General features: G+C 47.3%; 1 protein-coding gene across 11 annotated transcripts in view; it reads right to left on the bottom strand.

The window, feature by feature from the left end:
• The window catches only part of EML1 (EMAP like 1), a 166,918-nt gene that overhangs the window by 102,509 nt on the left and 46,744 nt on the right, over positions 1-17,665 (bottom strand). For 3 of the 11 annotated variants that reach the window (XM_070593251.1, XM_070593252.1, XM_070593253.1), the window contains exon 1: positions 16,722-17,367. The exons of 6 other annotated variants lie outside the window; for them this stretch is intronic. In XM_070593251.1, the coding sequence (XP_070449352.1) occupies positions 16,722-17,352 (631 nt within the window). In that variant the 5' untranslated portion in view covers positions 17,353-17,367. Of the gene's footprint in view, positions 1-756; positions 1,124-16,721; positions 17,368-17,665 lie in introns of those variants that run through there. 2 more of the 11 variants (XM_070593257.1, XM_070593254.1) reach the window with 2 other exon arrangements.

The raw sequence follows: 17,665 nt of genomic DNA, 5'->3' as shown, positions 1-17,665 counted from the left end.
AGAATAAAACTGGTTCCTTTGACCTTTTTGGATTCTCTTTTTAAGATGAATTTTAGCCCTGACTCCTTCGAGATCCTTCCCGTCTCTAGGTGTCCATGAAAATGACAACAGCTCTACCATCTTCTTTCCTTCTCTGGTGTCTGGGGAAGGAACAGGGTCAACCCTCAGAAACCCTGTTGAAGGCGACAGGTGTGTCAGATACCCAGCCCTTCATGGTCCACCATAGATCTGGGGCTGGCTGTGCAGCGCCTTGAAGCTGGCGGCCTGAGGTCTGCTGAGAAACGGCCCTGGGAGGCACCGCGTGCCCGGGCAGCCGACTCAGCCACCAGCAACCTCAGGGCAGGTGTCACAGGGATTCTGGGCTCAGATCTTCCAGAACATAAACATAAGCGTTCCATTTGTCTAAATTTTTATTAATTTTAGATAAGCAGCTATTGATTTGGATTAGTATAATCATATGCAAAGTTTACAGTCTTCTTACATATTTATATTTTTAGTAGGCAGAAATAACTATTTTTGCCAGTCCTGATAATCTACCAGGACTACAACCCCCAAACCATACATATATACGTGCTAGGGCATTTGAATTTTTGCCTTGAAGATTTTTTTAAAAGCTAAGCGACTATTTTATTTTTTTCCCCTTAAGTCAAAAGCCAGTATCGCTCTTGCCCAAGATCGTCATTTGTTGCTCCTTCACTGAGAAACACAACATGGATGGGTGGTATTTCAAAGCACACAAAACTGGTCCAGCCATACCCAGAATCCTTTTGCTTGGTGTGACGGGATTACTCATCTTTCTTGAAGAAAGGTGGCTAAGGAAGATTCCCGGGCCAGACAGGGTACCTCAGGTCCAAGGGTGGCAACCGATTTATTCAGCCTTGAGGAGGAAGACGTGGAGCCGACCGTGTGGAAGGGTTTTTTTTGGCAGAGCAAATCAGAGACCCATCCTTTATGGCCCCCCTGCTCTCCGGAGGCTTATTAGCAACAGATCCGAAAAGAGACTTGTTACACTTAGAAACACTTTATCCGTTCACTTGCTTTTAAAACCATGTACCAATGTTTAGCTAAAGAAAAGCAAATTGTAACCAAGCAGTTGGTAACTGAGACGCTGGTCACCAGGAACTCCAAACAAACCCTCCGCGACGCTATTCAGTTTATGATTTCCTTGATCCTTGAAACTTTCAGCAATGCCCAGAGAAGCCCACATCCCCCTCCCACCCCCGCCCACTTTAAACCCGCTCTAAATTTTGATACTCTGAGTCTCTTTGGTATGGAGGAAACCTCTGAGCCAGACAAACTGTAGCAGTCCATTGAATAGGGAGGGAAGAGAGACGATGCACGCTGGCAGTGCATAATGCACGAGAAAGGGTCACGGAGAGGTTCCCAGGAGGAGAGAGATTCTAACAAGCACCTGAATGCTATATGGATCCTCCAAAAGGCCACGTGGTTTGTAAACCAATGCGCCAGCCTCGCAGTTACTGTTTCTAGTTACAGTATATCAAACAAGAATCATCATTTGGATATTGTCTAAAACCTGCATTTTTAGATTTAGGTTAAACAGCATTCGTTTGAATGACTTTCTTTCTCAGTCTATATTCAGCTGTTTTGGTAACTGTCATAAAGATAGAGCCTTACAAATGCCCTCAGGCACATGTTACGGAGGCGCCACAGCTGCCAAGGCACCATTGACAATGTCAGCAAGCCCAAACCACCGAAATCCTCTCTGCTGTATAAATTCCAACACACATTTGTTGTTCACTTCCTAAGCGAGGCACTGCCTGGTTCTCAAAGATGAAGGAAGACAACAGAGGCTTTGCTCTTGAGGATGTCAGAAAGGAGAGTGTGGAAAGAATGTAGGAGGTGAACCCCAAAAGACATGGGGGAAACACATGGCGGGGACCCCACGAAGACACATCTGGATGCAGGGGTGGAGAAGGAAGAATGGGAAACAGTCCGCCACGTGATGAGGTGGAGCTCTGCAGTTTGCCGAGCTCATCAACAGATGATTTCACTTGCAAGGACCAGGAACCCGCTTTACAGCACGGAAAGCCGAGGCACGTTGGGGTCAGCTGACTTGTCCCAGGAATCTGAAGCGAGCTGCCACTTCACCTGGATCAGGTGTTAAAGAGCCGAGTCCTCGAAGGTAAAGATTTGGTTTGAATCAACAAATAACTGTGAGGGCCTCTGAAGGTGGCAGAACAGGAAAAGTGTGAGGCTGGGATCTGCGGATGGAGAGCCGTGCGTCCTCGGGGAACCACGTAACCCTCAGCTCCTCCGTTCTGAAAAGGGCCCACCCCAGTTATCCCAAGGAAGTGTTGTGAGGATGGAACGAGAAACTACAACAAAATCGTAAGCTGTGGATCTTAAGCAGATGTGAAGTATCACTGTTTCTCAAGACAAGTGCCAGGCCTTGTAAACAGCAGACACAGAATTCCTGGGACAGGAAGGAAGGAAGGAAGCCGGGCTCCCAAGGAACGTCAGTCAAGCATCGGGCCAGTGTCCTCGGATATGGGACAGCGGGGAAGACCTGGCGTGAGGAGTCTCAGCAGGAACCGCCCTGGACACAGCAAGTCCTTCCCAGAAAGCCCTGGGGCCCAAGATGCTTCTGAATCCAGGTTCTGACCTCAGAACAGAAGCCATATACCATCTATTACCCAACACCCTCAGGCGGGGCTGGGCAGCACCCAAAATCACACTCAAAAACACTTCTACAGAAAAGCAGAACTTTCATACTAAAAGAAAGAAATATAAGCCATTCAAGGCCACATGTTTTGATTCAGGGGAGTTTTTCCCCCACCAAATGATTTCAATCAGACCAAGTCTAACTAACAAACGAGTTACCAGAAAACACTTGTTTTTTAGAGCCTTCTGGATTTTGAAATCACAGATAAGGGACTGCAGGCTAATTTAGAAGTGAGTTCTCCCTCAGGGCTGTTGGATCACAAAGCGTCTGAGATAAACCCTGTGCTGAGGACAGACCTAGCAACGGGCAGAGTGCCAGCCTAGGTTCCAGGGCACCTGTGTGAGCACTGGACACGACTTCTGGGCCTGCAGTGTTTCGGCCCACATTTCAGCCAGGATGGAAAACTGCACGACAAGGACATACCACTGCCAAGTCAGCAGTTTCCTCACCTCTAAGATACATCATCTTGTGATCTGAGAAGGAAGAGGAATCACACGAATTAAAAAAAAAAAAAAAAAGCGAGGCACTTTACCCAGGATGTGGCCCCAAAGAACGAGGTCAATGTGCGGTAAATATGATAGTTAAGCAGATGAGGAAATTGACAGTTGAAATAAATGCTCTGGAATTCTACAAATAACCTCGTACTGGCTTATGTTTTATACATCCAGATTCTTGAATGTCAGGTTTTCTTAAAGCAGGGTGTATCTATAAATAATTTTCAAGGTCCAGGGAAAAGAAAACAATAAGAAAATTACAGAATAAAAAATGCAATTATCTCCATCGGATTTTCTTTTTAACAAAGTAAAGTGCTCTTATAAAGGTAGGGTACCAGATCCACATAGAGACTAACATGAAGACAACAATTAGGAGGCAACGTGGCACAGTTCCCAGAGCCCTGGGTTTTGGGAGGAGACCTGTGTTTGAGACCTGTCGCTGACAAGAGTGTGGCCTTGGTGGGGTCACCTCACCTCCGTCCATTTACCTGGCCATCTGTAAAACGAACGCGATGAAACAGTAGTATTTTACTCACCCGAGAGTCTGGCTGTGAGAATTAAGTGAGAAACAGATCTGAAGGTGCTCTAAAAACTATAAAATACTAGAGTGAAGATTGTTTTACACTGAGCTTGTGTTTAAAGGTTAGTAAACGAGATGACAACAGAGTGTGTCAAAATTACTCTTGAAAACTCCTTGGTCCACAGCCTACGTGGTTTTGTGTAACCTGTACTCTCTCAATAAACCCCTCCAGTGTGGGAACAGATTACAGTGGTTGGCCCATGTTTAGAGCCCATGTTGAACAAAAAATGGGTAAATAAAATAAAATGGTATAAATAGTTATTGTTTTTTGCCTAGTGTATATGCAAATATGTACGATCCACGGATGCTGGAAGTTCGCACGCCGACTCCGCTCTACAGTAACTAAGGGGCTTTGCACCCGTGATCTGAGTTACTTCACTGCTGCACACAATGAGGGAGTGGTTGGGGGTAACAGCGAAAGGCTCTTCAGCGTCAGGAAGCTCTCCCTTCGCCTTTCACGATAATTTAAAGATGGCATGGCTCTTTGTACAAGTTTAGTATTTGATTTTTCATTCAACAAGCATTTTTTTTGAACACACACCCTATGCAAGGCACCGTGCAGGGCAATGGAGGGAAGCAGAATAGAAAGACACCCAGGTCTCCACCCTCAAGGAATTTACTAGCTGGTGGTGCAGCTAACCTTAGCGCAAGATGGAAGGAACCAAGTGCCAGTTGGGGGTGCATGGACCATAATATTGAAGGGTAGAGGAAAGACCAGGCAACCCTGGACAGATTGGGGGAGATTTCTGTACGCTGGGTCCCCCGGAGGAAGTGTATTTCAGTGTGGAAACGCGAGGGGATAGGAATTGATACGGCATGACTACAGAGCCACGGACATTCTTGGCATACTGGAGGAGCAATGCCCCCAGTAGGCAGAGGGACGTACTAAGACCCTAAATCCAACATTTATGGGATGCCTACTTGGCATCAGGAACTAGGATAGATCAATGGAGCTGCAACCAGCAAGACAACATGAAGGGGACGCTTATTCCTAGATATTAACGTCTCGAGTCTAGACAACACTGCTGGACCTCTGGCGTTTGCCCTCCAGCCCTCTCTCCACTCCTCCCTCCCCGTCCTCTGTGCTGGGAGGCTGCCTGCACGGGGGGCTGCAACACGCTCCCTTGCTCTCTGGCTGCCTTTTGGGTTTGCCCAATGGGGCACAGAGGAGTGGATGGGGGGAGAGTGGGATTGGGGTGTTCATTCCCCCAGCTTCTTCATAACTGGCAGAATCAAGATTCGAATCCAGACCCGTCTCCACAGTCCATGTTTTGAACCTCGGGAAAAGTAATTTGGTGACAGATTACAGAGGGTCTTGAAAGAAACACGCATAATCTTTTGTGCTAAGTCTCAAGAGTTACTGATTCATTTTGGACAAGTGCAGCCTACGCCGGCTTATCTTTTTAAACAGTCCTGCAAATGAGATGCTCCAATCAGACTTTCATGTCAGTGGATTATGCCAAATGTGCAACAGTAATCTTTAAAAAAAAAAAACCCAAAACTCAGAGATATTCTAAGACTCCAGTGCAGATCCTTTCTAGATCATGGGTCTCACATCTGCTGTTTCCTTTCTTAGCTTCTTAGCTAGTTGGGAGAGAATGCATGCTATTGGTGATCAGAGGCGTATGTCATGGAATTTCTTTAGCAAACATATGCCCCTCATCATTTTTCTAAACTGCTCTAAAATTTTTTTCCACCTCCTCCATTCCTAAGAGAGCTTAAACACTTGTCCCCATTCTCTGCCCATCAGAGTGGCCTTTGTTGCTGTCCGAGGGGTGTAAAGGGCAGTTTGGAGTCTGAGTCCTGTTTCCAGGATTCTGCACCGCCCTGCTTGAGCTGGCCATGCCCTGATGCTGGCTTGGGGGAAGGAACACACCATATTACAGGGATTCCAGAGATAAGATGCTTAAACTTTACACAGGCTGAGCAGGGCTGCTGGTAACGCACGTGGGTGTGAGCTGGTGACACCCCAGCAGAGTTCTGACAGCCTCAAACCTCAAGGTAATTATCCCACTCTTTGCACCCAGCTTTCAACCAACCTTAGTCATAGTTCAGTTCGGATTCTATAACTTCATGAAACTATAGTTTTAAAAAACTTTCTTCAGGTGAAAGAAACCAGCCGCAGAAGGACAAACCCTGCATGATTCCACTTAGACAAGGTGCTTAGCGGAGTCAAATCCAGAGAGACAGAAAGTGAACGGTGGGAGCCAGGGGCAGGGGAGGGAAGAATGGGAGTTATTGTTTAATGGGGACAGAGTTTCAGTTCTGCAAGATGAAAAGAGTTTTGTGGATGATGGCGCTGATGGTTGTGCAACGATGTGAATGTCCTTAACGGCACTGAGCTATCCGCTTAAAAATGGTTAAGATGGTAAATTTTATGTTTTGTGTATTTTACCAAAATTTAAATAAAAAAAGGATTCTGAGAAAAGCAAGAGGATAATTAATAGAATAAGGCTGCTGGAGAAACACTGAAAGAAGTCAAGCTGATTCCAGAGAGGCTGAGCAGTTTCATCCATCGTTGGTCACAGCAGTGGGAGTGGGCCACCTTCAGAGAGCGATGAGACTTTCCAAGGAGGCCATCACCACACCGAAGAGACCATTCCCTATGTCCACTCTGAAAGGGCTCCTCTTTGGCTCAGCACCCAGGGACTGACAGGTGTGGTCCTTAGGAGCTGCCGGTCTGGGGGAGTCAAGATCTATAGCGCAATGAGACAGGGCACTGAGCGAAATGGAGGGAGTGCAGGCTTCCCCCGGCCTCGTCTGGGTTCCAAAGGATGAGGAGCTGGTCAGGGCAAGATGAGCCGGGGAAGGTCGCTGCAGGGAGGCGGGCGCACAGCACTGAGAGCACATGGAAGGCAGCCTGGCCACTCAGACACCACCAATGCCCAGGGTGGGGCGACCCAAGGGCCCGGGAAGGAGAGGCGCCCTGGGCCAGGGCAGCAGGTGGGGAGCGGCTCACAGACTCTGCCCTGTGTCCTCGGAGCTATGGGGAACTTCTGCGGGGCTTGGGGCAATTCCGAGATAAACGAGACTTCTGCTTTAGAAAGGGCTGGAGTGGGGTGATTTGAAGGGAAACACGTGTGAACACGGGAAACCTTTCAGAGACCCTGACAGCCATCCAGTGGCAAGAACTCAGATCTGAACCACCGCTAAGCGCCCGGCCTCAACCAGAAGCCAGGGGCAGCCACGAGGACCTCTTCATGTTCTGCGATCACTCCCATCTTTTGATCCATCATTCATTCATCAAACATAACTGAGCTCTGTCTATGCCATGGGCAGTGGGGCCAGAATGCCTGGGTTCAAATCCCAGCTCTGAAAAGGACCAGGCAGGGGACCCTGGGCAAGTTACTGAAACTTTTGGGCCTCCGTTTCCTTACTGGTCAAGATGGAGATGATAACAGTAGCCACCTCATGGGGCACTGTGAGGATTAAAAGGGGAACACCTATGAGTGCTCAGACCGTGGGATGCCCAGGGCCGCTTGGTGAGAACTCCAGAACCTTCCACATTTCTCTCTCCTCCCCGGCCATTCTACATTCACACACAAACGCACACAGTGCCTGGCACTGAGGAGAGAAAGATGAATGAGACACGGCCTCTGCTTTGAAAAGGACAAGCTCTGGTGGGAAATAACAAGTCTGTGGCGTCAGAGCTATAATTAAGTACAAGATGCGGTCTGAACACATATTTTTACATAATTAAATTATATCAACTCAATAAAAGGCCATTTTCCAGGAAGGCAAAGAAACGACACACAGAGCCAGACTCTAGTCTTTGAGAGCAGCCGAGTGTGGGCAATCCTGCTTAATTACTTTCTAAAGGCCTAATTCGGTGAAGCCACGCTAACAGATCATTATCTTTATTATAGCTCCCGCACGGTCCCCGGGGAGCAGTGTCCATGGTTTACACACGGGGTGGCTAAGCATTTCAACTGACTTGATAACAGATGAAGAATTGTCACCGAGTTCGACTCCGGAGGAATTTCAACTGTTTACGACGCTGTAATTGGGGCTACGATGTCTAACGATGCTGTAACAGAAGACAGTGCCGACTCTACCCAACTGTTTCTTGACTGGAACATATTTTTCTAAGAACGGCAAAATTCTTGTTACATAAAATAACTTTTTTGGGGGCTGATTTCACAGTCAAATCTTTTTCACTGTGAAAAATGCTGGTTTTGCCAAGAACTACTTCATTGTGTCAATTACTTTGGCTGAAAATAATTTGTTTTAAGCCCTGTTAAACCACCAAATGCTTTTTGCAAATGTTTCTGCTTATTGGTTCAAGTGAGGCGGCGTCCAGCGAGAGGCACTCTGTGAAGTCTGTGCAGCGAGATCAACTCCACCAGGCCGGCTTCCGCACCATCCTGCATCCAGGCTTTTGGGTTTTACTCATAATGTTCCCTCGCCTGGAATGCCTTCTCCTCTGAATGCCTAAGTCTACTGGATCTTTAAGAAGGGGAGAGTTAAATGTCACATGTACATGTGTGTACATACACACATGACACTCATACATATATGTATACATGTATAGAGAAGACATATGTGATACATAATATAGACATAGATATACACATTATTTCAAGCATACAGAAAAGCGACATGAGTGCTTTCCCTATTTAACTAAATTTAGTGTGCACCTGCCACAGGTGAGGCATTTTGCATGGTGTGTGTACATGTGAGGAGGCACTACAAGATAAAGAAGATTGTCCCCGATTTCATTCAACCAATATTCGCCAGGAAACCCATCACATGCCAGGTGCTGCTGAGGTGCAAAGACACAAAGATGATCACCAAGGGACCATGCCCAGAAGGTGGTCACGGTCTAGCGGGAGATCTGGAAACAAACCTTGGGGATAATCTCAAGGACAGAGGTTTATACCAAATTACCACGTGGTGACAAGCAAGGACACCTCTCTGCACTGGGGAACCAGGATGGCGGTGGGTGGGAGCATGGAGGAGCCGGGAGTTGGCCGAGACAGGCAGCCACCCCCTGAAGGGGCTTGGGTGCCAAAAGGGAGGGAGGGGTACCGAAGACTTTCAAAGAGGAGGCTGTTAGGAGGGGATCTGTCTTCCAGAAGGAGCTTTCCAAATGTCTGATTTCTCCGTAGGTGAGCTCATCTGTGCCTGTATTCAGTTACTACCTACAGACCGATGGCTCTCAAATTTTCTGTCTCTGGTCCAGACGTCTCCTCGGCTCCAGACCCTGCCTCCCACAGCCTACTCAGCCCCTCAGCTTGATTGTCACACAGGCGCCTCACGCCCTGCGAACCCAAACGGAACCACCATCCACCCCGCCCATCCTTCTAGCGCCTTCTATCTAGCTTTGGTGGGTGAGCCAGAAGCCGGGGCATCAGCCCTGGTTCCTCACTCTCCCCAACCCTAACGACACAAGTCCAGGTGAGGTGGGGCCCTAAGGAGCCCGCTAGTGAACGTCTCCATCGCCTCTCCCCGGGATGACGGCAGCAGCCTCGTCCTCGACCCTCGCCTGCTCTTCTAGCCCACACCCCACGCTGCAGGGAGAGCCCGCCTTCAAAAGTCCCTCAAAATCGGCCCACATCACTCCCTGGCCTCAGAACTCTCCACCACTTTCTCTCTGCTCCTCAGAATAAGACCAAACTCCTTAATGTGGCCGAGAAGCCCAGGGGACCCTCCCAACCTCATTCCAGCCACTCTGCTGCTTTTTCCTCCATGGTATGAGAACTTCTTTCAGCTCCCAAAAGGTCCTTTCCCCCTGAGGGCTTCCTAAGTGCTTCCCTCGGTCTGGGATGCTCTTCTCCCCCAACACCCCTCTTTTGACTCCTCCTGGAATGAAGAGCTCACACAGACCTGCCTGAGGAAGCCCCCAGCACACCTTGCCCCGTGCAGTGCCCTGCAGCGCTCAGCCACTGCTCCTCACACTTCTCCTTAGCACCGTCTGTCGCGGGCGTCACTCAGTAACTAACTGTGAACACAGTGTTGACTGTTCATCCTAACGGACAGGAGCCATGTCGACACTGTGTGTCACTGGAACCCTGGATCAGTGTACGAATGAGCACAGTGGGTACTCGCTACTTATTTAACAAAAATAGGAATGCACTGAAGGGGGCTGGAACTGGACGCAGAAGGACTAGTTTGGGGCTGTTTTTAAGAAACAAAAACATGGATGAGAACTGATGAAGGTCTGAGCTAAGGTCAAAGGGATGGATTATCAGATACTTGGGGAGAGAATCTGCTGGGCCGACTGAGATGGGAGGGTGGGGGAGAGGGGAGTCTAGGCGAGTCACCAGGGAAATCTAATGTTTCTGGGGAAGACCATGTTTTAGACATTTTTACTTGTCCCATGGACATTGTAGGTATTCACTCGAAATTGGCTCCATCTGCCAAGTGGACTTAAAGGTCTCTCTCTCCATGAACACTTTCCTCACCGTTTCTGTCCTCATTATCTTTAACTGTGAGCTGCCCATTGTCCCTGAAAGGTGATTTGTGGGAATAACATGCAGTCCAAGACAATGATGCCTTTTCCCCTACAGAGGATGCGCAGAACGAGGGACGCAGCCAGCCCTGGACCACACCGCCATAAACGCACAACCTGGCCACCCCCCTCAGAGGGCCGGGCACGCGGGTCCTCCCTCCCTCTGAAGGTCTTGCGAGAGGTCCCCCATCAGCCCCTCAGCTTGATAGGGTTGCGAGATGCCCCACCTGGGTGGGCTCAGGGCTTGGAGGTCTCGCCTTCTCGCATCATCCAAGCCTACAGGTCAAATTTGCCCCTCTGTAGATTTGGCAAATAACCTTGCAGTGGGGGAGATTATGAAAGACAGAGAATTTAAATCTTTTCCAGAAAGGTGGCAGAAGAACCATACTATTGCATTTTAAGACACAACTGAGTACTCTGTAAAAATGTGGTTTCTCACACCAATAGTATTTTTCAGCAAAGGTGCAGCTTTAGGGGAAAGAAAATTGGAAGTATGTCAACCTAACTTAATATAAGTACATTAAAGAAAGATAAACTCTTTTTTTAAAGAGTTATTTCTTTAAAGCAAACCAAAGAGGATGTGCGTGATCCTGCTGGCATCTAGGACCAGCCCCGCCGCCCCCAGCACCAATCCTTCACGACATTAAACATATGATGTGGCTTTTAGCGGAATTTACATGTCAAACATCTAGCGAGAAAAACATGAAGCTTTGGTGGTGGGGTAGTGGTTGTACTGATAATAATTATATACCATTTAGAGTTTACAGCATACTTCTTTTTAACATCAATGTTTCCGACTGCATTTAAAATATTTTGCTAATATTAGAAATCTATTAACAAGCTAAGATTTTAAAGATGAATAATAGTATTATTCCCAAAAGAGATTTTTCTATGTTGGACCAAATGCCATTAATTTTAAGTCCTTGGTGAAACTGCCTTACTAATAAAAGTGATGCTTTAACATACGATTTTCAATGCTATCCATGATTAATTCATTCACGCTACTAGTTTGATAGCGAGAGTGGACTGTAGTACTAGAAACAGAGATGTTATTTCCTTTTTCTTATCCACCCTCCATTCAACTAAAATGCTTATTTTTTAAGAGAATATATAAAAAGCTTACGCTATCTCAGAAATTAGCAATAACCAACTAATGGTTATTTTTTAAACACAGTTTGGTGAATTTTCCACCAAAATGCTTGGGTTTGTTTATAATGTCATAAATGCTTGTGGTCTGGCTATAAAATAAATTCCTTGTTGGGTGGAGTGCCAAGCGTACCAATTAGAAATTCTCGCTTAGCACGGGTGCTTGCTCTGCACTTTTCCATGAAATCGTCTTCTTTTGATTGTGTTTTCACAGAGAGCCTAAGTCGGTATTCTGTCACCACACGAGAATGCAAAGAGGTTTGAAAATTCTTCATATTGTTGAGTTGAGATGATTTCCTCCCAGGAGTTCCTTGATCCTGTTTTAAATCCAATTATTTGCCAACATGAAAGTCTATCCTAATCATAGTTAAGAGAAAGTCATCAGAGTTACAGACGCCAAAAGATGTTTACGATTTAAAATAAATTATTCTTAATTCCCCAAATATAAATGCTTAGATATTAAAATAATTTCCATTTCAAAACTAGAGAAAATAAACGACAGTAGCTCAAAAGATTATTATAGTGATTGTAAAACGTGGCTGGGAGCAGCAGACAGTGTGCACTTGACCTGGTGTGATTTTGAACACGTAGTACCTGCAGGAGAGGCGGCCCAGCGACCCCAGGACTGGTACGTACACTGTGTACAGGCTCTAGAAGGAATCTAATAAGGTCTCTCATGACACTTTCCAAGGCAAGATGGAGAAAAGGCTATCAACCAGAATCAGAACCCTTTAAGGCAATGACCAACTTCCGCGTTATTATAACGTTGAAATATATCATATGTGTGCTGGAATTATTTATAGGATTACAACACAGATTACAATTGTATCGTAATCTGATCGGGCTCTGTCTGCCGGAGAAAACCCCGCCCCAAAAAGAAAAGGTAAAGTAAGCAAAGAAAGGGCTTAGCCATAGTACATGTAAACATGTAAAACAGACAAGAATTTTGGGTGAAAATCAGGAAAAGGTAACAATATAAAGTGACAAGCGAAAGAGCTAATAATATCTTGGGCTGCATAATTAGAAGTACAGACTTTAGAATAAGGGAGGTGAAGTATCTTGCTCTACTCCGCTCTGTTCAAACACTGTGCCTGAAATACCACATTCAGTGTGTCAAATTTTAAAAGGCATATTGACAAAAGGTCAATAGATGAGGCAAACCAGGATGATTACAGGTCTAAAACTGTGTTTTATGAGGAGTGTTTTTTTTAATGGTAATGTTTAGCTAGAAGATGAATTGCGAAAGAGCTATCACGACTGTCTTCAAACGTGATGATCTAGTATATGGGAAAGAGATTAAACCTATTCTCTATGGACCAACGGCAGAACTTGGGCCAAATTTTGACTGCATATAGGAACCAACAGTCCAAGCTGGCCAAAGAAGGAGGGATTGCATGGGGAGAGACTGAGTTCCCAGTCCCCTGGAACTGCTCAGGCATGGGGTGAATAACCTTGGGAGCATCCCCCACAGAACAGAGATTCCAAGCCGGGGAGGGATGGGTGGACTGAACCAAGCACTGCCCTCTCCCCACTTCCGCTGGAGCAGCTCCTCGTTGCGAAGCGTCACAGTGGAGTCCCTGGGTAAGCTGCACGCAAAGACAGTTCATCGGCTCAAGAAAGTGAACCGACCAGGAGATGGGATACCCGGCAGGTCCTTCCGACGCTGAGATTCTTACAGCCTGTGGCGACTAAGTGAGGGTGTGCCCTCAGTGGCCTTGGTGAGCCGTGATTGGCGAAAGGATCAAAAGCGACTCAAGGAAATGAAACAGCAACATTTTGTTCTTCCTGCATCCTCTTCTTTCCCTCTTAAATCCAGCTCCTTAACTCCTTGTTCTTATATTAGCAAGGGGTAATAAAAAGAGCCTGATCTTTAGATTTCAAAAGACTCAGATTGGTTCCTCAAAAACTGTAAACCCAGAGTGACCATACGACCCAGCAATTCCACTCCTACATATTCACCCACGAGGAATGAAAACACAGGTCCGCACAAAAACTCGAGCACAAATGCTCGTAGCAGCGTGATTCAGGACAGCCAAGAAGTGGAAACAACCCGGATGTCCATCAACTGGTGAACGGATAAACAAGATGCAGTGTAGCCCTACAGTGGAATAGTATTCGGCAGTGAAAAGGAAGTACTGACACATGCTACAACTTGGATGAACCTTAAAACATGTTGAGTAAAAGAAGCCAGACACAAAAGGCCATAGATCATATGATTCCACTTATATTAAACATCCAGAAGCCAGAGAGACAGAAAGTAGATTATTGGTGTTCAGGGTCTAGGGTGATGGGGGATGAGAGTAACTGCTAGTCGGTACTGGGGTTTCTTTTTGATGAAATGTTCCAGAATTAGATAATGGTGATGTTCACACACTTCTGTGAATATACCAAAAGCCACTTAATTGTATACTTTAAAAGGGTGAATTTTTATGGTATGTGAATAATATCTCAGTAAAGCTGTTATTAAAACAAAAAACGACTCAGACCGGTATCCAAGCCTTACTAGTCACGTGGCATTATAAACTTACCAAATCTCTTCGGCCTCAGTTTCCTCATACGTAAAAGAGGGTGGCAATACCACCTCCCTCCAAGGAGGCCTTGAAGAAAATATGGATTTAAGAATGGTTCATATTTCCCGAATCATAAATTGGCTTATAAATGATAACGCTCGTCTACTTTCCAACTATCATAGTTTTTGTTACAGCAGTAAAAGAAGTTTATGGTTTCTAGCTCACTTGACAGAGTTTTAAATACTTTGAAGAAAAAATGCTGCACAAATTTTCTACTTAAATGAGAGCACTGATATCTAAAAGACGAGAATGGCGTCTTTCTGGGAGGCTGGATACCACCTAACTCTACATTTAGCATCCTTTACAAATTATGTAGGAGACACAGCAAGAAAGAATTAGGGGGAGCCAGAAATGTCACTTATTAGAACAAAGTTTTCTCTTCCTCCCTTCTCATTTATATACCGTCTTCTGTCTTGATCTCACCAGGAGGCCGGTAACCGTGATAGCTATCCAAACAATAAGTATGGGTTGTATTTCCTGAAGCTAATAGATAACTATGACTTTTTAGTTCCTGTCACTACCAAAAGCATGGAGCGTAATCAACAGATGAAAATGTATGAGCTCATATATTATGCTGTTGTAGTCTCACCATTGTAATGTAAATCTCCGATTTAAAAAGAAAAAGAATTTCTTTTGAATGTCACTAATGAAATATCCAAATGTTTAATTTAGTTCTGGGTGCAATGGTGTTTCTGTGATCCCTGCTTTAATTGAATCATCATAGTAATTAACTGAATTGTATTCATTTATATTTGCACTTAATGAAAGCCTCTTAAAATGAATACTTTCACATCAAACATCTGTTGCTTAAGACATCATAAGTTAACACTCATTTCTGCCCCACTGACTACTCTTGCTTTAAACTTTATGCATAAAGTAACCAAAAAATAATAAAGACAGACCTAAGAACCTTTGAGAAAAATAATTCGACACTTTATGATTCATTCAACTGTTTTGAAGTGATCTTATTGTTTGATCTTCATCTTGAAACGATTTTTCTTCATACTGTTACCTATACAATATATAAGAGCTAGTTTTTACTTTCTTCTAGACATCATTACCTGTAAAACATCTCACCAATATTTCTAAACCAATTAACCAGAAAAGGCAGAAAACCAAAACATCCATGAAGAGATCTGTAGGTCAACTTCATGACTGAACTGCTCTTGAGGGAGCATCTGACCAGGCCCCAAACAACTGCTCGAATAAAAATATCCGGGCTCATTTTCATAACCTAAATCAAACTGTCAACATATATGCCCACATATTAATTTTTAAAAAGCCTTTATGCCTGGAAACCATTTAATAGAATTTTTCAGCCGCATGCCTTTGACAACTAACATAGGAGGAATTCCACCACAAACATGCAGTAGGCTGCACTATCGTTCACATCCAAAATAGTCATTCAAATATGATTGATGGGAAGTCCATTAAGGAAACTATTCAAAATTTAATTGAAGAATCTATTCAACCAATTGGAGAGTGAAACCGTTCCCATGACTCTGAACCCTAAGGGAGGCCAGCGGAGTACCAAATAAATACACTCTATGTTCTTTCAACACCTTCTGGGGATCAAAACACAGAGGTTCTGCTGTCGGAAACTGCTGTTAAATTTGGAGAGAGCAAAAACTCTCTTTCATTCCACTGAAGAGGGCATTATTAAGTTAATGAAGGCCCACATGTCATTATTACGAAAATTATAAGCTGCCAAAACCACCAGAGAATACAATCTTCCATGAAAAAGACGATAAATTTCACCAGAGATTAAAATGTCATTATAGAGGATAAATCAACACAGTCAACAGCCTTTATTGCTAGAGTGAATACCTCGTATTTGCAAACAGGTGTTGAATAACCAGAAAAGTTCCCCTAAATCACAATTACAATCGCAAAATAAATCGCTCCAGTTGTCAAAGCATCTAGAATTCCAAATTATCCCAACTGCACTGCAGGCAAATTGTAGAAGATACATATCTTTTTTTCTTTAACAAAGTTTTGGGGCCCTCTGCCAAAGCAATAAATCCAACATATAAAAAAATCGCGTGGTGAACTTTTGTGCATGAATTATCACACACCATGTTCCGATAAAATATGCGGTGTGCCATGAAAATTTTTTCAACTCTGCTAGTGACACTAAAATCTTTGAAGCATGCAGGATTTTATATGTTTTTAAAGATGCCATATTGGTCGTTATTAATGTTTCCTTCCTGCAAAAATACCAAAAAAAAAAAAAAAAATCAATGACCCCATAAGCAACATAGTGGAACACGTTTGAGCCAGATTCACTTTGCCTGTCCATTCAAAGCTCCAGATTGCATTAAACTGTGATGATTTCATCCAAGTCGAACGGCATGGATCCTGAGGGTCCATCCGCCACCAACACCGTGGACGTCCTCGGAGCAGTGTTTTGTTATTAAGTGATTTGTTTCCCGAGTTCTTCATCCAGACATTTCCAAACAGATGGGAGTTTGGAAGCGGACAGCAACACGTCCCCGGAGCCCGGGGCGGCCGGGCCTCCCCACGCGCCGCCCGGCCGGTGCGCTCGCGCCGGGCTCCCCCGCCAGCCGGGCTCCCCGGCCAGCCGGCCCCGCGCGCACGGCCCGGAGCGGGAGCCGGAGCCGGGGCTGGAGGGCGGGCGCGCGGCGAGGCGCGGGGCCCGCGGCCCAGCACAATGCGCCCGCGCCGGCGGGAACCGCGCGCCCCTCCGCAGCAACTTTGCGCGGCCTCCCCGGCCGCTCGGCCGCGCCCCGCGCCCGCTCCCCGCCGCGGCCCCCGCCCGCCCGGCCGCCGCCCTCACCGTTGCAGAACTGGAGCAGCGAGGACGTGTCGTACAGGCTGCTGAAGCTCGAGAAGCCGTCCTCCATGCTGAGGCCGCCGGGCAGCGCCCGCTCCCCCGGCCCGGCCGCGCCGCCGCCGCTCACCCCCACACTGAGCCGAGCCGAGCCGCGGCCGGCGCTGGCGCTGGGGCCGGCCCTGCTGTGGCGGCGGCCGCTGCCGGTTACCATGGCAACCCCGGGCCCGCCGCCGCCGCCGCCGCCGCGCGAGCCCGGCGCCCGCTCTGCCCGCCAGGGGGCGGCCTCGGCGGGGGACGTGGCCGGGCGGGGCCGCGGGGCGGGGGCGCGGCCGGGCGGGCCCTGGGCCCCGAGCGGAGGGCGGGCGCGCGGCCCGGGCGCGCCGGGATGCTGCGGGGGCGCGCCGGGATGCTGCGCGAGCGCTCCGGCCCGGCCCCGCCTCCGCGCGCGGCCGCCGGCGCCCCCGGGAGGGCGAGGCGCGGGGGGCGCGGGGACAAAGGCAGAGGCGGGGAGGGCGGCGGCGGCGGCGGCGACGCGGGGAGCGGGGGCGCCCGGGGACCCCTCCTGCGCACGCCGAAGCCCGCGCTCCCCGGAGGCGCTGTCCCCGCGCCCGCGGGCAGGGCCAGGACCAAACATGGACAACTTGCGAGCCCATTTCAGCCGCGTTTGCACCTCGGAGCAACTCCACTTTTGGCCACGTCCTGCGAGGCGCGCCCCTCTTTCCACACGCTTTTCCGCCGGGGCCAGGCCCTGCCTCAAGGGAGAATTAGCGCCGGGCTGGTGACTCCGCGCAAACCTTTGCTCACGAGCGGAGAAAGATGCGGCTTCCCGCTTCAAAAAGAAGCCTGGATAGTATCAGGCTGGAAAGTCTGCGGCGGTTAAGGAGCTAAAACATCTGCTCCATCCTTCTGTCCTCTTCTGATCCGCCCCCGGGGTGCAGATTTGTCAC

Source organism: Equus przewalskii, chromosome 25 (assembly GCF_037783145.1).
Source record: "Equus przewalskii isolate Varuska chromosome 25, EquPr2, whole genome shotgun sequence".
NCBI lineage: Eukaryota > Metazoa > Chordata > Mammalia > Perissodactyla > Equidae > Equus > Equus przewalskii.
The sequence above is the reverse complement of the archived record's forward strand: the minus strand, read 5'-3'. Positions and strand labels throughout refer to the sequence as shown.